This window comes from Orycteropus afer, unplaced genomic scaffold, assembly GCF_000298275.1.
Source record: "Orycteropus afer afer isolate SDZICR_OR568_19922 unplaced genomic scaffold, OryAfe1.0 scaffold00125, whole genome shotgun sequence".
NCBI classification, from domain to species: domain Eukaryota; kingdom Metazoa; phylum Chordata; class Mammalia; order Tubulidentata; family Orycteropodidae; genus Orycteropus; species Orycteropus afer.
In genome coordinates this window covers 4,870,720-4,895,923 of record NW_006921712.1, presented here as the reverse complement: position 1 = coordinate 4,895,923, position 25,204 = coordinate 4,870,720, and the positions used below count along the sequence as shown (strand labels likewise).

The 25,204-nt window shown below is 36.8% G+C and overlaps 1 protein-coding gene across 1 annotated transcript in view; it reads right to left on the bottom strand.

Moving 5' to 3' along the window:
- The window catches only part of MYOM2 (myomesin 2), a 164,728-nt gene that overhangs the window by 88,001 nt on the left and 51,523 nt on the right, over nt 1–25,204 (bottom strand). Inside the window, exons 10-13 of the mRNA XM_007944429.1 lie at nt 14,051–14,192; nt 9,381–9,580; nt 8,706–8,759; nt 1,483–1,610 (exon numbers count right to left, since the gene is read on the bottom strand). Of these exons, the coding sequence (XP_007942620.1) occupies nt 1,483–1,610; nt 8,706–8,759; nt 9,381–9,580; nt 14,051–14,192 (524 nt within the window). The remainder of the gene's footprint in view (nt 1–1,482; nt 1,611–8,705; nt 8,760–9,380; nt 9,581–14,050; nt 14,193–25,204) is intronic.

Sequence of the window (25,204 nt, the reverse complement as noted above, 5' to 3'; positions counted from 1 at the left end):
ACACACACACACACACACACACATATATATATGTTTTTTGTAGTTAATGTTGTGTGTCATGTGTCAACTTGGCTGGACGGTGGTTTTGAGTGGCTGGGCAGCTGGATGCAGTTATTCCCCATGATGAGATTGAACGTGCTGTAACCAACCCCATGGCAGAATCTGCTATAAGCAGCTAATTTGTTGCCTTTGGGAAGTGGCCTATTTCCAGTATTTAAGGAGATGCTTTGAGAAAGGTCTGGGCTTCTTGGCACATCTGGATTCGGCATTTGGTTGAGTCATCAGTGGCCTGCCATGTTGCCTGACAATCATGGGACTGTTTCGAGACTTGAACTAGTGGCCTGCTCTGTTGCTTACTAATCTTGGAGCTGTGCCATTTTACTTGGGTTTGTCAGCCTCAGTAGCCAGCAGCCGCCTGAGTTAAGAACTGCCTCCAGCTCTAGTGGGCTGAGAGCAAGAGGCAGAGCCGAGCCCCAAGGTCGAGGGGCCTTCACCCAGACCCTAAAGCCAGCACTTTGAATTTGGACATCTAACCTCCTAAACTGGAAGAGAATAAATCCCTTTTTTTTGTTAAAGCCATCCACTTGTGGTATTTCTCTATCTCTATGGAAGTAGATGGCCCAGTCTTCCTTCTGATTAGTGGTCAAATGCCTTAGGCACTACGCCACCAGAGCTCCCTATAGCTGCACTAGAGAACAAAAAAAAATAGTATTACATATTTTATTTTTATTTGATGTCATAAAACCATAGTTACAGGGTTGGTATGACTTGAAAGGTTTCTCAAATCATGGCTGGAAATCCAATAAGGGGTCATGAAATCAAATTACTGGGTCCCAGGTAGCACTTTTAATAAAATCTGACAGACCATATTAGAACAAGAGAAAATAACATGGTGAGGATGTAGTTGTTTTATTATTATTATTATTATTATTTTCTTTGGTTAACTGCATGTGTGTGTGTGTGTGTGTGTGTGTGTGTATAGTACAACGTACTTTAGTGTACAATGTATTTCTTTATATGTTACTAGATCAAAAGAGCCTTCAACTCAATGACCTAGTAATTCTAAGACAAACCCATCCCCACCTGAAATATGAATTTCCTCTACAAGATTGCCACCAAGTGGCTACACAGCTCATGAACAAACACTGCAAGCAATGGCAAACTATCTTCCTCCTCCCAACTTCTCATGGAAACCTCAGAACTTGCAATGTTTTAGCAGGAAGAAAACTTGTTGATCCATCAGATTAAATGTCTTCATTTTATAGTGGCACGTGAATGGTGTCAAAGGACACAGTTTTCCTAACGCCTCTTCCCACTCTAGAATCCTTTTTCACCAGGCCAGTCTACCACCTTAAGCTTTCTATTAAATAATAATGATGAAGTGCCTGTAATTGATAGCTTCTCCTCTTTAAGACACATTAAATCAGATAAGGTGAGATCATATAGAGATTTACTTTTTCAGGAAATATGACTACACAGTACCTTCTCAATGAAATACATTAAGGGCTCCTTGCCACGGGGAGCAGGTGGATCCCAGCTGAGGACAACATATGTTTTGCTGATTTCTGAAGCATGTACATTGGTGGGAGGTGCTGGAATCTGAACATCGCCTGAAGGAATAATAAATTTAGTGAGTACTAAATAGTAGCTTAATCCCTGGCTCAGCACATTCACTTGAGCTCATCTTGGTGAGTACTGCCCCCTTGGGTACATTGCTGAGTATTAAAGAACTGCTATATCAGTGTTGTACTTTGCTTCAGTTCTATTTTGGGAAAGTAAACAAACCCAAGGACTATTTTTTCAGAGCCAAAGTATAAGTACTGGTAAAGATCATCTAGTTATTTATTTTCTTTCTAATGTAAGCCAGTTTATAAGAAAAGAGTATAACCCAAAAGTCTTTCAGAGTTTCAGCTGGAAGGGGAGAAAGGATTTACCCAGAAGAAACAGGGCATTTAACTAGAAATGGTGCTTTGACTGTACTGGGACTTTGTGCAGAGAAAGTATTAACAATCTGTGTTCTGCAATATGGAAGCATCTCAGAATGCAATTGTACTGTCTCTAAGGGCTCTCTCTGGTTGCTTTCTTCATACTGTATGCCATGAAAGTATTTAAATTATATATCAATTTCTAAAGCACATTGTTTGTTCCTCCTCCAGTACATCTGTACCATATTCACAAGCACTATAATCTGTGCCTATATATTTTACATTCTGGAGTGATATAGATAAGCCTTTTGCAAATAACTAGAATACTGGCATTCAGGTGCCCCTGTATACCTACTTTTCTGACACATGTATTTTTTTTAATATAATGTGAGGTGTCAAGGAGGAGTTGCATTTGGATTTATGAGATATTTTTATGAGGGGTGACATTTTTTCAAACCCACAATCTTTGTAATTGTAATCTGAAATATTGTGAGCTTCAGATTAGATTAGCACATGATTAAAATGGTTTGAACTTCTCCAGGTCATGTTTGAGTACTTCTCAATATCTAGTGGCTCCCTCCAGACTCTGCTGCATGTGAGGGACTGAAGAGCCACATGGAAACGGTACTAAACAAGATTGAATTTCATTTCATAAGAGTCCCATTACAGAGTACATCAAATTTTAGAGACAACACAGGCATACATATAAACTCTGCTACGGCCTAATCTAGGATCATTTCTGGCAAGTGGGTTGAATTTCAAACAAGGGGTAAGATTGTCTCTAGCAAAGAGCCAGGAGACTAAAGGGGCAGAGAAGGAGGAAGGCAACACGACACTCTGCCAGCCTAGGCTCAACTCACATACTTGTGTCCATACCTAGAGAGATCCAGAAAGAAAGATACTAAAGAGAAAAGATACAGGAAACTTATCTTAGGATATTACATAATGAACTTCCAAAAAACAAATCATGGTTTATTGCAGACTACACAGGAAGCAAAGCAAGAGAAGAGAAAGATGCAAAGAAAATAATAAAAGCAACATGAAAGAGTGAATACTTGAAGTCAGAATTGTCTGTCACACACTTTCAGATCTGAAATACATTGCTGATTTTAGAACTGATATATAGATTTTAGGCCCAGAGAAAATGGAATCAAAAACATTTTATTTGATGGCAAGGTAAGAAGAAATAATCTATTTTATACAGCAGAGAATCCTAAATCAGGGTAAGATGCTTTAGTTTAAATTAGATTATCCTAACCATGGACAGAAGAAACTACTATAGAAGAGAATAAGATACAAAATGGTCCCAATGAGCCAACAAGGAGCTGTTGTCAGCCACTGTCAAGTCTGTTCCAGACTCATGGTAACCCCAAGCACAATGGAATAAAACTGCATTAGGGTTTTCAGAATAAATCTCCAGGCCTTCCTTCCTAATCCATTTTAGCCTGGAAGCTCCACAGAAGCCTGTTCAGTTATGATCATGGCAAAAAACAAGTCTCCACTGACAGACTAGTGATGACCGAACTTGAGGTACATTGGCCAAGAATTGGATCCAGGTCTGCAGGGAAGACAAGCATTCTACCTCTGAACCACTGAGCCAAGAAGAGAGCCAAGGAAATAAAATTATATTCATTATTGACACACTCTGAACTGAGAGAAGAACTTCTAGAAAAAAAAAGAGAAAAAGAACTTCTAGAAAGAAAGAAAGAAAAATAAATAAATAAAGTTAACCAAAACAAGAGGAGAATGGCCAAATGTTTTGTCGTACCAAAACATGTGTATTTTCACAATGAGGCCATGTGATGTCAGTTAGGAATGTTGCCTTTAGCCTCTGCTTCAGTATCACAAAAATTCTCATTAGCCCTGTTCCAATGAACCATATTAATACTGAATGAAAATGATGATTAATAATTATATACAACGTATTATAGGTCATATATTATTTCACACTCATTATTTTATTTGAAGCTTGTGGAGGAAGATATGATTGTTTTCTTCAGTTTAAAAATCCATAAATGAAGTCTACAAGTCTAATGCTCTACGCAAGCCACTGACTCATCTACCCTGAGACCAGAAGAACTAGATGGTGCCCAGCTACCACTATAGACCATTCAGCTAAATAACGCATTGGCTCATGACCTAGAAAGTATCAACTGTGGGTACAGTGGTCCTTTAAAAATAATCATTTATGTAAAATCTAATGGTCAGCATTACCCTAAAATAAAGATGAGAAAGTAAAGAAGGTCAGAAAAATTCAATTAATGGAACTAGAAGAAGCAGAATGGAAATAATGAGAATGTCGGCACATTGTGGAAAATGTAACCAGTGTCACTTACTAAAAAAGAAACCTAATTTGCTGTGCAAGTTTTACCAAAAATACAAAAAACTATTATAGAAAAAAAAATGCATAAATGAACTCAGAAATATGTAGTACTTTCCTAAGATCACATACTTTATTAAGTGGTGGAATTAGAGTTCATGTTTAGGTCTTCTGATTCTAAATCCAGAACTTCATTCTCTCAGTAAACCCAAAGAAACCATAACCTACATGACCCCCCAAGAGATTTTTCTCTAAGTGAATAAAACATGAATTTTATTTGGAATGTAGAACCCCAAGATGAAAGCATTCAAGAAGATACACAAGTATAAATAAGTACTGCAGAATTCAGAGTAAATGATTAATTGAACATGTTAGCTACAAATGACCTTGTCCAAGACAGTGTTTTGAATACTTAGATATATAATTAACAACATAAAAGTAATTTCATTCTATTTTTTCAAGAAGCTATTCTGGCATTTTTAAGAATACAGTATCCATTTTCCAATGGAGCAACTCAAGAAAGATTGGAAAAATTTGGATGATCTTAAGAGGTGGATATTAATAAAAATTAAAATGTTTGAAAAAAAGACACTAACCAAGATTGACATAATCAGAAAAACTTACCAAAAAGCCTAAAATATCGGAAAAGTAATTTTTAGCCAAAAAAAAGTAGTGTTTCTCTTTCAATAAAAGAAATATCATGCACCAATTCTTTTCTATCTAAGACAAAGTTATAAGGGAAAATAAGCTTAGATGAAGATAAGATATGTGGGTAGACACAGGGAACAACTTCCTAAAAGCAAATATTTAAACTCAGAAATGTTTTGTTGAAAAATATTATAGAATTTCTTTCTCTCTCTAAAGATATTTTTCATTGTTGTTGTTGTTGTGTGCCTTCGAGTTGGCCCTGACTCATAGTGACCCCTCCTTGGTTTCCAAGGCAGTATCACTACAGAAATAGGATTGCCCAACCTTCCTTCTGAGGAGTGGCTGGTGGGTTTGAACTGCCAGCCTTCTGGTTAGCAGACAAGTGCCTTAGGTACTAAATGATTAATGAATTTAAAATGACAGACGAATTTTCCAAACCACTATATCAATATACTTAAATTTTTATTTCATACCAAGTTTGTTTCAGGATGTAGAATTTGCCTAGTAGTTGCATGAAAAGCCTCACCACATCAGAGAATTGCAGGCCAAAGGGTCTGAACTTCAGACAGTATCAATGTCCCAAGTCAAACAATTTTCCATTTAAATGTCCAACTTTCTGCCTTTCTTGAAACGAGCCTCTAAAATGTTTCCCATAGTATGAATAAAATGCCACTGCATTCAAGAATTCACCCAAAAAAATGAAGGGACAGGCCCAGAGAGGCAGAAAATCTGTCTTCTTATAAAAAAAAAAGAAATGGAATAAACATAAAAAATGTTATTGTGACTTTATTCCATTTGAAAATAAGAATTCTTGTGTCTGTACACTTAACTCCATTTCATCCATTGAAAAATCAAGCCTTTGAAAATATGGCATTCCTTTATTTGCTTTTGTTGTTATGTGCCATCAAGTCGGCTCCTACTCATAGAGACCCCTCCTTGGGTTTCCGAGGCAGTATCACTACAGAATTAGATTGCCCAACCTTCCTTCTGAGGAGTGGCTGGTGGGTTTCTTTATTTAGTACTTAATAAATATCTGTTGTAGGTATTTATATCCCCATTCATCTATATCTATTTATAAATAGATTGTCTCCCCAAAAAGGTATAGTTCCTGCCCATGAAAGGTTTATTATATTTTATTATTTTATATCCCCAGTATTTTTCACAATGACCTTTACATAATGCATATTTTATCAAAGATATGTGACATTTATATAGCAACATAAATTTTCTTATTTTAGGCCAGTTTTACCAGATTGAATTCCTACATGCCCACACAAGACAATTCAGATCATGTCTCTCCTCACTGATCCCGTATGCTCAAGAGAGGAGAAAAAGAGAACTTCCTTTTCTTCTGGCCTGTCAAAAATTTGACTTTTACACAGACTGAATGCTGAAGGAAGTAGCAGTCAAGGCATCAAATGACATTGCATTGGGCGAATCTGCTTAAAAAGCACAAATGTCACTTTGAAGACTATGGAGTGCCTGACCCAAACCATGGTATTTTCTATTGCCTCATTAACCAGAAAAAAAAACAGATTCACTGCCATCAAGTAGATTCCAAGTCATAGGCAGAAAAGGAAGAAAAGTCCAAAATGGACATCAGAAGATACTCTGAAACTTACTTTTGAATGAAGAGTAACTAAAGCAAATGGAAGAAATGATTAAATAAAAGAGTTGAACAGGAGATTTCAAAGAGTGGCTTGAGAAAACAAAATAAAGTATTGTAATGAAATGTGCAAAAACCTGGAGTTAGAAAACCAAAAGTGAAGAATGCACTAAGCATTTCTCAAGTTGAAAGAACTGAAGAAAAATTCAAGTCTCAAATTGCAATACTGAAAGACTGTGGGAAAAATATTGAACAATGAAGGAAGCATCAAAAGAGGAGGAAAGGAATACACAGAATCACTGTGCCAAAAAGAATTGGTTGCCATTCAACCATTTCAGTAGGTAACATGATTAAACCTAATGGTATTGATGGAAGAAGTCTAAGCTACATTGAAGGAATTGACAGAAAAAAAAAAAAAGCCTCTAGAAATTGATGGAATATCCTTTGAAATATTTTGACAAATGGTTACAGTGCAGAAGGCATTTACTTGTTCATGCCAAGAAATTTGGAAGACAGATACCTGACCAACCAACTGGAAGAGATCTATATTTGTGCTCATTCAAAAAAAAAAAAAAAAGTGACTCAACAGAATGCAGAAACTATCAAACAATATCATTAATATCACAGTAAAATTTTTCTGAAAATTCTAAAACATTTGCAGCAACATATTGACAGTGAACTTCCAGAAATTCAAGCTGGATGCAGAAGAGATGAAATGATGGATATTGTGGCCAATGTCAAGGGTACCTAGGCTGAAAGCAAAGAATACCAGGAAGATATTTGCCTGTGTTTTATTGACTATGCAAAGGCATTCAACTGTGTGTATTATAACAACTTATGGGCAACATTGCAAAGAATGGAAATTCCACAACACTTAACTGTATTCATGAGGAGACTGTGCATAGACCAAGAGGCTGCTGTTTGAACAAAGCAAGGAAATACTGCATGGTATAAAATAAGAAAGTGTATGTATCAATGTTGTATCCTTTCACCATACTTATTCTATCTGTAAACTGAGCAATAATCTGAGAAGCTAGACTATATGAAGAAGAATAAGGCATCAGGATTTGGAGATGACTCATCACAATCTGTGATTTGCAGACTACACAACCTTGTTTGCTGAAAGTGAAGATGACTTGAAGCACTTATTGATGAAGATCGAACACTACAATCTTCAGTATGGATTACTCCTCAACATAAAGAAAACAAAAACATTCACAACTAGACTAATAAGCAGTATCTCAATAAATGGAGAAAAGATTGAAGTTGTCAAGTATTTTATTTTACTTGGATCCACCATCAATACCCATGGAGGCAGAAGTCAAGAAATCAAACATCATTTTGCACTATGCAAATCTGCTGCTAAAGATCTCTTTAAAGTGTAAAGGAGCAAAGATGCCCCTTTGAAGACTAAGGTACACCTAACCAAAGCAATGGTATTTTCAGTCGCCTCATATCCATGTGAAAGCTGGACAATAAGGAAGACCAAAGAAAAGCTGATGCCTTTGAATTGTAGTGTTGGCATAGAATACTGAAAATATAATAGACTGTCAGACGAATGAACAAATCTGTCCTGGAAGAAGTGCAGCCAGAATGTTCCATGGAAGTGAGAATGGCCAGATTTCATCTCATATACTTTGCTCATGCTGTCACAATGGACCTGTCTCTGGAGAAGGATATCATACTTGGTGAAGTAGAGGGTCAGTAAAAATGAGGAAGACATTTAACGAAATGGATTGACAAAGTCGATTGACAAATATAGCAAGGAATGAGAGTATGCTGCAGGACTGGCGATGTTTTATTCTGTTAGTCACCAGATCACTATGAGTCGGAACCAACCCTATAGCACCTAACAATAATGACGAAAACAGCAGTGGACTATGTTAGGAGTGAAAACTAACAGTAGCCAATACTGAAAGCTTAGTTTAAGTTTGGTTTCTTCTATATAACTAACCAAAAGATTGTATTTGTGAATGCTAAAGAAAAGCAATGCAGTATACAACTTGTTTCTTATTTTCCCTTGCTTTAAAAAAAAAAAAAAAACTTCTTAGACATTAAGCTTACAGGCTTGACTTGTAGCTTTTGTTTTTACATGTAAAGAGTGTGCTCACCAGGAAAGTGTTTTCTTTGTCTCATGTGCCTCTAATTATAATCTTAAATCCCTAGGGAATAAGCAATTGAAATCAAACGGTGAAAAGCTACTTACCTTCAAGGTCATCATGATACATTACAATTTCTTTATCTCCCTCCAAATGAATTGCTGCAAAGAGAGAAGTTGATGCTAAATTTGATATCCCAAAATTTCCTAAAGCACTAATTTTTCTAAATAACTGCAAAGTCCTAATCACATTTGCATTGTGATTATAATACGTGCACTACTCTGAAGTAATCAGAGTTGATATTTTGGAACTGGATTCAAAAGATCATCCAGTAAGGAAAATATAGTGGCTCATTTAAAATCATAATTAAGGGACCAATCTCATTAAGAAATCTGTGTCATGTGAAATTAATATTCAGAAATAGAGTGACTTGGTTTCAAGGCCTTCTGACTCTCATTAGGTGTTGAAATTATATCATCAATGGACTAAAAATGTGTTAAGGGTCTAATTCCAAACCAATTTAACTGGATTTCAGAAAAGAGCATTATGAAGGTGAAACACATTGGTTTTAAAGTATAAATGTCATCCCAACTATATCCATTCCTAAAATGACATTGATGGAGACATTAGAGACCAGTGAAATATTGCTGTGCTATGCTTATCATTTGAAGACGTTCTCAGCCTCATACAAGGTTGGAGAGTAAAAGAAAAAGAACAAATCACACATAAAACAGCCAAAAGTTTCCCAGTCATAGTTTAAACTTAAACTTTCAGTGACCTACCTTGTAATCTTTTGAGGTCAACAGGGTCAAGAGCAGCCACAGCTTCAGAGACCCTAGAAGGTCTGCTAATGCCTGCATTATTGACCGCCCGCACCCGAAATATGTAAGATCTTCCTTCAAAAAGTCCAGTTACTGGGTATTTGCAGATTTTTACTGGTGCATCATTGCACTGAACCCAATTATCAGTTCCAACTTCACACCTTCAAATAAAATAAAAAGTTCAGAATAACAAATTTATCATCTAATAATACATGGATGCATAACAAATCAGGAAAACATCAAACTGGTAAAATTTATGCTGTTAGAATATTGATTTATACAAGAGTAATATGTTGTTGTTGTTGTTATTTGCCATCGAGTCGGCCCCGACTCCTAGCGACCCCTCCTTGGGTTTCCAAGGCAGTTTCACAACGGAAGTAGGATTGTCCAACCTTCCTTCCGAGAAGTGGCATAAAGCAACTTTAAGTATAGAGCTATTTAGGAAATGAGACAGAGAGAAAGAGAGCGTGGCCAGTTGGCACAATGTGTAAGCACTCAGATGCTAACTGAAATGAGGACAGATTGAACCCACCCAGTGGCTCTACCATTGGCACCCTTGGCAATCTGCTTCCATAAAGATTACAGACTGAAATGCGTTGTCAGTGATGGCAAACACTGATCTACGGGTGGATAGATGGGTGAATAGGCTAAATGATCAGGTATGACTAGGCAGGGGGCAGTGTGCCCATGTGCATGTATGTAGGGTTGGCAGATGATGTTTCTACAAGTATATTTGTAAGCTCTGTAAGAATGTCCAGGTATATAGTATAGCTGACAAGGGACAAGGTTGTGATGACTTCTTGGCCACAGTCAGCTACCCAGAAGGCGTGAGTAGTTGGACTTGTGGACTCTGGACCAAGGTCCCAGGGGACATCAAGCTCAATTGGCATAATATGCTACACAAAAACATTGTTCCATATGCTGCTTTGGTGAGTAGCGACCGGAATTTCAAAAGCTTGTAAGCAGCCATCTAGATGCAACAGTGGGTCTCCTCATGCAGAGCAAAAAAGAATGAAGAAAACCAAAGACACACAGAAACAATTAGTCCAAAGGACTGGTAGACTGTGCAACCCTCAGCCTATATGCCCATGAGACCAGAAGAACTAGATGGTGCCTAGCTACAACTGTCAATCCCTCAGAGGGGGATCTGTTTCTGATATCCTGGATAGAGTGGGAGAAAAATGTGAAACAAAACTCAAAATTATTAAAAAAAATAAAAGACCAGGCTTGCTGGTCTGATAGAGCCTGGTGAAACCCCAGAGACTATGGCCCCTAGTTGCCCTTCAGTTCTGCAATTGAACTCACTCCTGTGACTTACAGACAAATAAAAGACCAACATACAAGCTGGACATTTCCATCAGGTAGATACACTCCTTGGAGAGATCAATCATGAGAGAACAGAAGGGCAATGTATGCACAGGAAGACTGCTGGGGTCAGGAATGCACAGGAGGGAAGGACACAGGGAAGAGGTAACTATGGGGAGGAAGTGGAAAGAGAGTTGTTACATTTTGAGAAATTACAGTCAATGTCATGAGACAAAATGTGCATGGAGTGCTGTATGGAAAATGAATTTGCTCTGTAAACTTTCCCACAAATCACAATAAAATTAAAAAAAAAAAAAAAGATTATAGATTGAAAAACCCTAAGGGGGAGTTCTACTCTGTCATATGAGGTCACTATGAGTCAAAAATCAACTTGATGACAACGAGCAATAATAAATACATATACACAGATAGATAGACTGATAACTAGACAGATAGATAAATCTTCTGAACCTTTACAATTTAGAGTTGGAGATCAAGTCTAATTGCAAACACATTTAGACAAAATCTTCAACAGAAGTGATTTTAAATCTATTATTGTGTAGTTCCCTTCCCAACTTAAATCAAAAAATAGGAGGATGGCCCTAGGCTCCCTAGCATGCCCATTGCCAAGGCATAGAAAATGAAACACCTCTTTGCTCCATGTCCCTAAACATGCTTCTCACTTTGTTGAGCCACTGGTGTCAATTGTCATTGGAATGCAGGCTCACAGTGTACTTCAAATAATGTTAAGATGTTTCCTTCTAGAACATTACTTGTGTTGAATTTTAAAGGTTTTGGAAAATATTAAGCTCTAACTAGCAACCTGGAAATGTAGAAAAGATTAACCTCCTTTTTCCACAGATTATGAAATCTAAGCACAAAAACTTTAATGGTAAATGCTCAGGAGAAAATAGCAAGTTCATAAAATCAGTCTTTGAGATGTTTAACCTCAGACTTATATGTGCATTTTAGGAAGAATTAACTCTTTTTCCCTCCTAACTATTCAGACATTTTAATGAAAGTTCTAAGATCTACAGGTGCTAGTCTTTTTTAAGCAAAACTGAAAGTCTGGCAGAGAAAAAAAAAAAGAAAACTCAATATGAAACAAGACTTGTAAGTTGTAAGACAGGAGGGAGTACAGAAAAGAAACTGCAGCCTCCCACTCCAAAACTCTTTTATTGTCTTTTTTTTTAATTGAGGTGGGGAAAGGAGTGTGGATGATTAACCGAGAAGGCACATGAAATGGTTTTTGCCAACATGGTTGGAAAAATTATCAAGTATTACACCAAAAAAAAAAAAAAACCACTGCTGTGGAGTCAATTCTGACTCATAATGACCCCCTTTGGGTTTCCAAAGCGGTAAATCGTTATGGAAATAGATTACCCACTCTTGTTTCTGTGGAGTGGCTGGTGAGTTTGAACCACCAACCTTCTAGTTAGCAGTCAGATGTTGTAGGCACAGTGCTACCAGAGTTCCTTACCAAATGTCACGGGAGGATAGAAAATAGTTTTTGTTTGGTTTTTGTTTTTTAATCTAAGGTAGATACCGAACAACGCACACTGCAAATCTGTTTCTAGAATATCAAAATTACCTTGGTGGCTAAACAAGTAGCTTCATTGAGGTACAGAGAATAGAATTTAATCAGCAAAATGCCAAAAAAACTAGAGCTCATTGATTTTTTTTTTTTTTTTCCCTGAATAGCTACTTTATTGTATCGTGCTCTCTATATACCTGTAAGAAGCTCTGTTGACCGCAATAGTTTAAGCATTTGGCTGCTAACCAAAACATCTGCGGTTCAAATCCACGAACCACTCTGAGGGAAAAAGATGTGGCAGTCTGCTTCTATGAAGATTTACAGCCTTGGAAACCCTACGAGGCAGTTCTATTCTGTCTTATAGGGTCGCTTTGAATCAGCATCGACTAAATGGCAGAGGGTTTGATTTTTTGGTATATACAAAAAATAAAAATAAAAAACTCACTGCCGTCCAGACGAGTCCAACTCATACTGATCTCTCCTTGGGTCTCCGAGGAGTATCTCTACTGAAGTAGATTGCCCAATCTCCTTTCCAAGGAGTGCCTGGTGGGTTTGAACCACCAGCCTTCTGGTTAGCAGTCAAATGCCTTAACCATTAGGCCACCAGAGCTCAACTTAAATTCCTTCCGGTAACCATTTTTTTTATAACCCAAGAGCTTACACCCTTCCACCTTATTTCTAAGTCATTTTTAACCGTACTTATTCCAATGGCTGGAATTTATATTTCAACAATAAATTGCATAGCTAATAAATTCATTTGGGGGAATTTTTGCTTATGAGGCATTGAGTTTGTTAATAATGTTGAAATTATTTGAAGATTATTCTGCCCATGAATATATATATATTATATATATGTAATATAAGAAGAATATAATCAACATCAATGATATACACATGCAGAAATTATTGAATTGGCATATTTCACCACAGTAAAAATTAAAACTAACAAAAAAATTCAATGGCTCTGCTCAATTTTCTTCCCAGGCTATGAGCACTATATGAAATAAAGGAAAACTGAAAACTTAAAACTCCATTGGGTTTAATAATGATCTAAATTTAAGTTATTGACTTAAAGGTAAATTCCAATATTTTATACTTTGAAACTCCATACTTGAAAATAAGAAGAGAACTTTATTACTTAAGAGAGAAAATAATAGAAACTTGAATATAAATGAAGTACCACTCTTAACTACATCATATTTAAGAGTGTTCATCCTGTTTCTTAGAAGAGAGAAACAATGCTGAACATTACGCTTCCTATCCTGGGGCATCTTTCCCAGCCTCAGTGCATAGGCCTCTCAGCAGAGATAGGAAATCAGAATTTAGACTGTGACTGGAGAAATAGAATAGGATTTGTTACTTGATGTTGAACTGGGAAAATGTCTCCAATAACAACCTTAAGAAATCTAGGGTTACATTAGGCTAGGTCTGTCTGATGATATTTATCAAATCACCTCATCAAAACCAAACAAAAAACCCACTGCCATGTGAGTAGATTTCAACTCATAGTGGTCCTTTAGGACAGAGTAGAACTACCCCATAGGATTTCCAAGACTGTAAATCATTATGGAAGTAGACTGCCTCATCTGTCTTCCATGAGTGGCTGCTGGGTTGGAACAAATGACTTTTCGGTTAATATTCATATGCCTTAATAACCAAAATAATTATGTCCCTAGATCCAACCAAAAATGATAAAATGAATGTATATTGAAAAAATATCCAAGTATATTTTCCAGGATAATATTCATTTCAGAAAAGAGACTATCCCTGGAAAAGTGCAAGGTGCACTCACCTATCAATAAAATAACCAATGACAGGACTCTCGGTGGTTGTGTTTGGTGGCTTCCAGGTCACGATGACATAATCTCGGTTCGCGTCATGGCATTTCAAATCCATGGGAGCTCCAGGAGCTCCTGTGACTAATGGGTCAGCATCTGGGGTGGGAGGAATACAGAAATGACATGTAATTGAAACTTTGCAGGGTCATTTTAAAGCCTACTGACAGCTCCTTCAAACTTAACAATCTTATCTGCTGAACTTGAACCACTGTTTAATCAAATTGTTTGAATATGTTGTTGTTGTTGTTAGGTGCCGTCGAGTCGGCCCGGACTCATAGCCACCCCTCCTTGGGTTTCTGAGGCAGTATCACTATGGAAGTAGGATTGACCAACCTTCCTTCCGAGGAGTGGCTGGTGGGTTTGAACCGCCAACCTTCTGGTTAGCAGTCAAGTGTTTTAGCCACTATGCTACCAGAGCTCCCTGTTTGAATATAGGACCTCAGTAATCCATCTAGCAAATCTAAGTGGCCCATTATTTTTACTACGATAGATTGATGATAAATATAAATACACCTATGAGTAAAGCTTTTAAAAATTCAAAACATTTAAACCCCTATAGTAAATGTAAATTTATGATTTTTTACAAGTGGACTCAAAATTGATAACTTGATTTCACATTGTCAAAAATTTGCTGATAAAATGAAAGTCATAATTGAGCCTTTTTATCATCTGAGAAGTATTACCTTAGATACTTGTGCGTTTCAAAATCTTTAGAATATTTGAGGTTTACAAAGAAAGAAAAATATTCTGCAAGTTGTGAGCAGTTGTGTGGGTCAATACTCCATTCATTTCACAGCCTATTTATGATCATAATGCAATTATGTTTTGTTTTCATTTAATTACAGCTACAATGAAGGCCAATAGAGGTGTTTAGAAAGCTAATACACTGAAAATTTAATTTCCTTATCTAAAATATGTATTTATTCAGTAACCATGGTTATGTTATACATTCTTAGCAGTGTAAGCTTTATACAGTTCTTGTTGAAATTTCCTGAGCATATTAAAAGCTAAAGATTTCTTGACTTTGAGCCAAATATTTTATTTCACACTCAAAATCTTCAGAAAATAATCGGAACTCTTAAATTCCCCGATACTTGCATTATTTTCCTCCTGTTGGTGGTGCTGAATAAGCAAGGTGATTGAAGTTATGTTGTATTTATTGCATTTTTATGGGGTGAAACATCTTGCCAGAAGGCTTACACAGAGAAAGGAAGGTACGTTGTAATGCAAACTTAATAAAATGGTAAAACTTTGTGAAAGTGTCTAAAATCAGAGGCCTGCAAGTTTATGTTATCTTGTGGGAGTAGGGGAGGTGAGATATATTGGTTTATTCAATTGTTTTATATTGATTTTTTTTTTTTCCAAGACAAAAGTATACCCTAATGGTACAGTCTTTCCTTTATCCTTCCATCTAACTAAATGAGTGCAGGAGTGAAAAAATAATATGCTAATAACATTATTAGCATCACACATAAGCTCAGGAAGGTGGAAGTAGGTAGAAAGGCTGGGACTGGGACTTTGCAAAGCGAAATTTTCAAATTTCAAGTTCCAACACAGTTTAAAACCCAGCTCCTCCACCTTAGAAAGAAATGTCAATATTGTTATTCTAAAAATGAGAACGGAAATATCTTCTTAGAAAATTGTAAATAATCTACATTTAAATATTATATAATACAAATATATATAACTTTTGTTGTTGTTGTTGTTGTTATGTGCTGTCAAGTCAGAACACAACATTAAATGACAATGAAGAATCCATGAAACACCTCATCACCTGGATGGACTTGGAGGATATTATGCTGAGTGAAATGAGTCAATTACAGAAGGACAAATATATGAGTCCATTATTTAAAAAGTCAAGGAAAGGTAATTACTTTGTTGGTTACCAGGGATGAGAGGGACAGTGAAGGAAAATTTCTGACTAGTTAAGAGTCTTGTGCTGATTTGCCTGAAAGACAAGGCAATATAACAAAAGTGTGTGACCAGCACAATACCAATAGGGAAAAAGAGGATACAGATAGGTGCAGAAAAGATATAGAAAACAGAGGCAAATACTATTGCATATACAATACTGCATTATCATTAACAGCAAACACTAGTCTACACATGGATACATAGGCACACATGGAGAAGATCAGGTGTGGGTAGGAGAACAGGAATATACCCATTACCATAGATAGATTTGTCTAATGATGCTCCTACATGCATATTTGTGCTGCAAAGATATTCATATACATTATAGAACTAACAGGGGACAAGATTGAGGTAGCTTCTTAGCCACAACCAAGCACTTTGAGGGAGTGAGTCACCAGGCTTGCAGGCCCAGGAACATGGTCATGGGGAGCATCAAGCTCACTTAGAACAACACAGTACATAAAAATATTGTTCTACATCCTACTTGGGTGAGTAGTAACCAGAATCTTAAAAGCTTTTGAGCAGCCATCTAAGATGCAACTATTGGTCACTCCTCATCCAAAGAAAAGTGAAAAAATTAAAGACATATGGGAACAATTAGTCCAAGGGACTAATGAACCACAGGAACCTCAGCCTTCATAGCCCAGAGACCAGAAGAACCTTCCAATGCCCACCTTCCAATGTCTACCACTGGGAAAGGGATCAAAATTGGAGATCCTGGATAGAGTGGGAGGAAAAATGTAGAACAAAATTTAAAAACACAAAAAATGACCACAATTACTGGTCAGATAATCAAAAACCACCCAGTGCCATCTAATAGATTCTGACTCATAGCTACCCCCATTGAGTTTCCAAGGCTATAATTCTTTCCCACAGAGCAGCTGGTGGGTTTGAACCACCGACCTTCTGATTAGAAGCCACATGGCTTACCCGCTATATCACCAGAAATCCTGGTCAGATAGACCAGTAAGACCCTCAATCTAATTCCAGGCCCCCAAGGTTACCCTGATGGCCTGGGATTAGACTCACTACCATGGGTTCAAACCACTCCACAGAAGGAAGTTTGGGCAATCAACTTCCACAAAGATTTACTGCCTCAGAAACCCAAAGGGGATCACTGTCAGGAATCAACTCAATGACAGTGAGTTTGGTTTGGTTTTTTCCTTGTTGTTGCTGTTTGTTTGTTTTTACCGTGGGTTAGCACTCAGCTAAATAATAGAAAGTGAAACACCTACTCCAGGGAGATGCACTCAGAACAGTCAACTATGACAGATCAGAGGGGCAGCATTTGCATGGGGGAAAAACTAGACAAACAGGAATGCATAGGTAAGAAGGACACATGGAAAGGAGTAGTCAAAGGGAGGAGATAGGAGAGCTGTTTATTGTAGGGATTGTAATTGGTGCTATGAAACAAAATATGTATGAACTGTTAAGTGTAAAATGAACCTGCTTTGTAAATTTGCATCCAAATAACAATAAAAGAATTTTAAAAAATAAAATAAAAACCTTTGTAACTACTCTGTAACTGCTTTATAAGGGTTATCATGATGAGGGGGCCAACTCAACAGCAGTTAACAAGAAATGTAAATTCTTGGTTTTCTATTCCCTAACTGCTTCCTACTCCCTACTCTTCCACTCACTAATATATTACCAGCCACCTAGTTTCTCAAGCTAAAATCCTGAGAATAATTTTATCTCTTTTCTACTCTTACCTCACTTACAATATTTTAGCAAGTTCTGTTAGAACAAAATGAATTCTGAATCTCACGACTACTCACCAACTCCACCCTTAACACCTCTCCCCTAGATTATATCTCAGCCTTCTAAATGGTATCCTTGTTTCCACAGTATCCACATGCAAACACACACATACACTCAATTCTCCACTCAGTAACCAGAGGACATTTTCACAACATTATTTCGAGTTATATGTTATAAGTTGTTCTTTGCTCAATATCTTCAGTATCTTCCCATCATACTGGAAATAAAATCTAACCTATTCACCATGGCCTTCACCATCTGTATTTTAATCCTTATTTATTCCTTCCTTCCCAGTCATTTTTCTCCAGGAGTATGTTTCTTACTGTCTCTTGAAGAAGCAAAGACTTATTCTTACCTCAAGGTCTTTGCTTTGTTCTTTTCCCTGTTTCAAATGCTCTGAATATTTATCAATCTTGCTCCCTGACTGCATTCAGGTGTCTTCTCAAATATCACCTCCTCAGAGAGGTCTATTTATCCACAATTCTTCACTCATCAATAACTCTTCACTTCTCATCATGTCAGAGGATTTTATTTTATTTCTCTGCTCTCATTAGTGACTAATATCCACTGCCATTGAGGAGACTCCATCTTATGGCAACCTCATGTGTGACAGAGTAGAACAGTTCCATAAGGTATTCTTGGTTATGATGTTTACAGAAGCAGATTACCAAGTCTTTCTTCCATGGCACCACTGGTTTAGTTTGAACTGCCAACTTTAAGATTAGTAGTTGAGTGCAAACCACTTGCACCACTTAGGGATCCTAATGACATGACATTATATATTTCCTTTTTTTTAAGCCTTTTACCAATCACCAACCATAAGATATAAATTCCATGAAGCCAAGGCCTTTGTGCATTTTGTTTACAGCTAATTTCTCAGGCCTAGAAAAGAGCCTCACATCCTATAGGAGCCCAATAAATATTTGTGGAAGGACTGAATAGATCAGAGATGGAGGACAACATAACACCCTTTAATACTGCTCACAAAATATGCTCCACCCTCCTTTGTGCATGTCACTGTCAGCTGGCTGTAGGGAATTATGTGTTATTTGTTCGTCACCCTGCTAAAATGCAAGACACACGATGGTAGAGGTAGTATCAGTCCTATTTATTGCCAAATCCACTGGACCTAGTATGTCATACTTCACCAAATGTGTGTTTTCAAAATACACTTAAATTTACTTTTACCTTTGCTAAGTCTTACCAAGAAACCAGAGGCAATATCAGCATGCATGGTTTGAGTTGCCTTGTCTAATGACTACGTTGTTGTTGTTGTTATGTGCTGTCAAGTCAGACCCAACTCATAGCAACCCCTCCTTGGGTTTCCGAGGCAGTATCGCTATGGAAGTAGATTCCCTCATCTTCCTTCTGAGGAGTGGCTGATGGGTTTGAACCACCAGCCTTCTGGTTAGCAGTCAAGTGCCTTAGGCACTACACTACCAGAGTAAATCTTTAACAGAAGTGCTAGATCAATTGAGAGGATATACTGGTTCTCAGGAGAACTCACAGCTGCTTTGCAACCTGCCCACTGGGTGCTCACTGCAAATTACAGAATCCTGTTTATTGAGATACAGTGTTCTTCTAAAGATGTAAGCAGTGGCTGTGGGTCTTTCATGGATTAGACTCCAGAAAATACCCTTTAGTGGGGCATAGCTTTGTCTGTGAAAACCTCCAAAATTGATCTGAATTTCCAAAATAAGACCAGTTACCTACAGTGGCTGAGTACTCTGGCAAGGATTTTATGAAACTTGTTTCTCTCTGGCAAAATTCTTCACACACTAAAGGAAAAACTGTTTTTCATTATTAAATATGTAGTCAATATATATAAACCAAACAGAACCCACAATCAAATTTGCTGCTTAACTTTAGCAGGATGTGTATTTAGAAACCAGGTCCTGGAATTGAGGCCCATTCCATCACCTTACTTACCAAATCAGTCTCAAGTGCAAATCACACCCAAAAATAGTTTTAGGTTTTATTATAAGTAACCGACAGTTTTTCTTCAGTGATTACTTCAATATGATAGCTTTAGAGTACTAATCCATTTTAAATTGTGTCAGTAATTCCAAATTTCCTGTTTGCATAGTCAATTTCTTCATACCTATTAGAGGATTTCATTCAGCTGACTGACATTGCCTCTGGGGCTTACCAGCCACCTGGTGACTTTCAGCTTATTAATTTTAAATAGTAAAAAAATACCCTCTTGCATTTTAAAGTCTAAAAATAATCCAAAGAGGATTGTCTCCATTGCTTTCCATTTGAATAATAAAGTCTGTGATGATCTGATTATGACTGCTAATGTGTAGCTACTTTTATGACTAAATCTCACTCAAATATCACAAGTATCTAACTAAAAATGGAAGAATAAGTGTCAGAATGAGAAGAATTTTCATGACAATATATATTCCATCCAAATTGGTCAAGGTTTGTAAAATTGTCACCAGAATTCTATGCATTTCCTAGCCACTACAAAAAAATTCCATTTCTCTCCGAAAAGAGTAAATTACAATGCTAAATCCCTCTGCCACCACAGATACTCCTTTTCTCTCTCTCTCTCTTCCTATCTTTCTCTTTTTATCTACCTACTTCGCATATATCATGAAAAAACGCCATGGTTATAACCTCTCCAACAGCAAATTCTAGGTGAAAATGCCTCTACAGACCTACAGCCCCAGCAATTCATTCCTAGCCTGCTATGAACAAGGTCACAAGTATATTCTCTGTGCCTGGAACATGTTATCCACTTTTCTGCCTTCATGGTTTCACACACTAGAGTCCTCCTTCCTCTCTATCAGTTAAAAGCCTTCTCACCTTTCAATATTTTTTTTCCCCTAAACCTTGCCTTCATCACTCCAAAACCACTAACTACTAGCTCAGCCTCACTTGTATATATGGCCAGTATGCATGTATTTGGCAAATTATCATAGCCTGTTCTGGAATATTTCTTATACTTGAAAAGGATATTGCCTTACAATTTTGTATAACTTCCCCCTACCAATTTATACATATTTTATGAGCAGGAATGGAGTCACATGTTTCTTTATAATATTTCACGTCATGGGGGATTAAATCCAGGGACAGCAGGTTTGCATTAGAAGCAACATTGCAGAGAAGATGGAGAAATTTACTTCTAAAATTTGCCTAAATATAGAAAAAAAGACCTATTTTGACTGCTAAGGCAATATTACATGGTAGCTAAGAACAAAGATTCTGGAACCAGATTCTTGGGTTCAAATCCCAACTCTGCCACTAACCAGTAGAAAAGCCTTGAGCACATTACTTAATTTCACTTTCCTTATTGTCTATAATATGGAATTAATAGCAGTATCTATCTCCCATGGTTGTCATAAAAATAAATGAATTATTATACATAGAACAGAGTACAGAACATAATATTGTTGTTGTTGTTGGGTGAGTTTGAGTCAGCTCCAACTCATAGCTACCCTATGTACACCAAAACAGAGCACTGCCCTGTCCTGTGCTGACTTCATAACCCCTGCTGTGCTTGAGCCATTGTTGCAGCCGCTGTGTCAATCCATTTTGTTGAGGTTCTTCACCTTTTTTGCTGACCCTCCACTTTGTCAAGCATGATGTCCTTCTCCAGGGACTGGTCCCTGCTGACAACATGACCAGAGTAAAGTGAAATGAAATCTGGCTATTCTAGCTTCTAAGGAGCATTCCAGCTGCATCTCATTCCAGGAGAAATTTGTTCATTCTCTGGCAGTCCATGGTATTTTCATTATTTTTCTCCAACACCACAATTCAAAGGCATCAACTCTTCTCCTGTCTTCCTTATTCCTTGTTCAGCTTTTACATACATATGAGGCAATTAAAAACATCATGACTTGGGTTAGGCTCAAGTTAGTCTTCAAAGTCACATCTTTGCTCCTTTACACTTCAAAGAGATTTTTTGCAGTAGATTTTCCCAGTGCAATATGAGGTCTGATTTATTGACTGCTATTTCCATGTTTATTGTGGATTCAAATAAAAGGAAATCTCTGACAACTTCAATCTTCTCTCCAATTACTGTGATGTTATTATATATTGATCCAGTTGTGAGGATTTTTGTTTTCTTTATTTTGAGGGGTACTTCATACTTAAGGGCATAGTCTTTGATCTTCATCAGTAAGTGCTACACGTGTTCTTTACTTTCAACAAACAAAGTAGTGTTTTCTGCATATTGCATGTGGTTAGTGAGTCTTCCACCAATTCTGATGCAGCATTCTCATTCATGTAATCCACCTTTGGGACTAGTTGCTCAGCACACAGATTGAACAAGTATGGTGAAAGGATGCAACCTTGATGCTCACCATTCCTGATTTTAAACCATGCAGTATCCCCTTTTTCTGTTCTAACAACAGCCTCTTGATCTATGTACAAGTTCCTCACTATTACAATTAAGTGTTCTAGAATTCCCATTCTTCACAATGTTATCAATAATTTGTTATGATCCAGAACATAATAAGCTTTAGTAAATGCCAGCTATTGTGTTAGTTTAAGAAATTAAACATTTCTCATTTTTTTTAATCACATAGAAAACTTTTTTATGTAGCTATTAAAAAAATCTCTGAGCAATTCTTCTAAGTACAGTTAACTTACCAACAATCCCCTTGGATAAATTTCAAGGTCAGTGTCACTGCCACCAAGTTCTCTCATACTCAGTTAGTTTGCTTTGCTATCTGCAGCTAATATGGTAGTAAAAAGCTTATATGAAAAACTAGATGTAGATGAGGCAAATCTCAAACTGACAGTTAAGTTTATAAATTAATTGTGTACAAATAATTTAAGATCAGTAGCACACAAGTAGCTTTATTCACATGGGAGCATTTTCTAAGTGTGAGTTTGTGGTACTTACTGTCTCGGTACCATTCAGCTCGTGGCTGCACTCTTTTCAGGTCTGGCGTAACCAACAGAGTACACTTGAGAGTAAGAGTTTCACCTTCTCTCCTAAAGGTGACCCCAAATTTCTCCAAAAACTGAACATCAAAGTGAGTATATGGAATCACGGATGATAAGGGCACTACACAGGTGAATAATCAGACATAGAACAGATAAGTTAATAGATAAACATCATGCTGTTACCACAAAATTATCTCATACCCATAACATTTTGTTTACTTTCTCAAAAGAGACACTTATGAAGAATGAGAAAAACAGCCATGGAATTTCATTTTGTCATGTGTGCCAAAGGAGGATAAAGAAGAGTAGATGTACATGGAGGAAACGTACAATCTGAACCATACCTTTTGAGTAAAACATTTTAAGTTTTATGTTAACCCCAAAACTGTTTGAATTTGGGCATGCTGTATCAATTCTGAACCCACTTATCACCTCTTTAAAATGAACTGTGGTATATTCATTAACAGAATCTTATTTGTGCTGCAACCAAAATAATTTAGCTAGAACCATGGTTATCACTGTGATTAAATCTCTAAAATATGATATTTACTGAAAAAAAAAGTAAGTTACAAAAGAAAACTTAAAATGAATTTTAATCCCACCTCACCCCACCCCTAAAAATCTATTATTTACAAGTACATGCATGTAGTAAAGTTTACAAAATAGCTGCAAATTTTGAGTTAGTGGTTTCTTCTCAGGAGGAAGGCATAAAATAGCAAAGAGGCAGGGAAAGAGTATGGCACTTTCATGATCTCTGTGATAGTTCTATATCTCTAAAAAATAACTAGGGATTTCATTGAATTTTACACTTTAAAATGGTTAATTTTATGTTGTACAGATTTTACCTGAATAAATACATAAAATAATAACTAAAGCAAAATATTTACATTTGGTAAATATATAAGCTTTTATTTTTATCTATGCTTTTCAGTGTTATAAGTACCTCAAAATTTTTGTTTAGAAACATAAGCATTGAATAAATAAAAGAAAACCTGGGAATGGTACCAGGTAATCTCTGAGATCCCGTGCAGTTTCATGACTTTGTAGGGACAATTCTCCAAATCAACCTTTTTTTGTCGTTACGATCTGAAGAACACCACCGATAATTGTGGACACACAAATTCTGAGATGTCCCTGATTCACCACCATTGTATTTAGTCTGAACTTTTTCCAACTTGCCAGTTAGTGGCCTTGGACTCCACCCAGTGTTGAATATAAGCCCACACAGTAAAATTAACACAGAAATTATCAAAAGTAAACTATATAAGAGATTGCCAGAAAGACATTACACTCAATCATTGTTTTGGTCATTTCTTCATGTATTGACACTCAATTTGTAACATGTAAGTGTCAAATTGTGGTGAAATTAAAGATTCTATGAGAATACATAATTACTCTTTTGGAAGTTTAGATAAAATCTAAATCTCATTCCTAAAATCATAAGTAAGTCATATTTAAAGTATATATGTAGTTCTTTAATGCCATCAGCATGATCCTCCTCCTCTCCCTCACCTGACTTTAGAGAGCCCATTTTTTGGCTTTTCAGTCTAAAACTAGCCATGGAATTCAGAAAGGGACTCACATCATCACAGGGTCATTTCAAGGTCCCTATAACAATAGGGTACTGGATAAAGTACATTATGTATGATATAATCACATTGTGGAATAGTGTGTCCTATTAAATACTATGATTTAATGGGAAACATTAACAATAAAGCAATAAATGAAAAAGCAAGATATCAGCAAGAGAAAACAAGTTGCACATGCTACAGACACATAATTTAAGATATATTATATGTGTAAGACAAAAATAATTTTAAAATTTTGAAGCAAGAGCTCAAGCCAGTTTCTGAGCAAACATCTACTACACATCCCATTTTGATCTGAAGTGGCTGTTCATTTTAAATGACCACAGGGATTTTTTTTGGGGTGGGGGGGCAGCCTACTTCCGTAGTGATACTGCCTTGGCAACCCAAGGAAGGGTCGCTATGAGTCGGGCCGACTCTATGGCACATAACGACAACAACAAACATAAAATGTACTGTGTATTCAGATCAAGGGTTTGTATTTGGTTTTCTTTTTTTCTGATTTTGATCAAAATTTAAAGTGCCTCAAGGCCACAATTTCACCAGTCTCTAAAAACACCACCTAAATAAATAATTACATGAGTCAACAATTTTACATGGCCATGGAAATCTTGTGAAGTAGATGATTCTATTTTGTAATGACTTGTTAAAACTCCATTTTGCAGCAAAGTCCATTTCACAAGCCCTCCAGCATAACAGCATTTCTACTTCTTCCTACTCCTCTCAGAAAGCCCAGTAGCTATCTAAACCAAACATCCCTGAGAACCCACTCACCCCTTCCTTTCCCTGAGAGCTCTGTTAATAGTAATTCCCAGAGTTAGGGGCCCACATCCTGCCAACAGAAATTCTCAGAATTGAGGACCCTCACTCCGGATTGTGTGTTTCAGTTCTGATAATAAACTGACCACCAATCTTCCTCAAAATAGTAAGCTAACCATTAATCTTCCG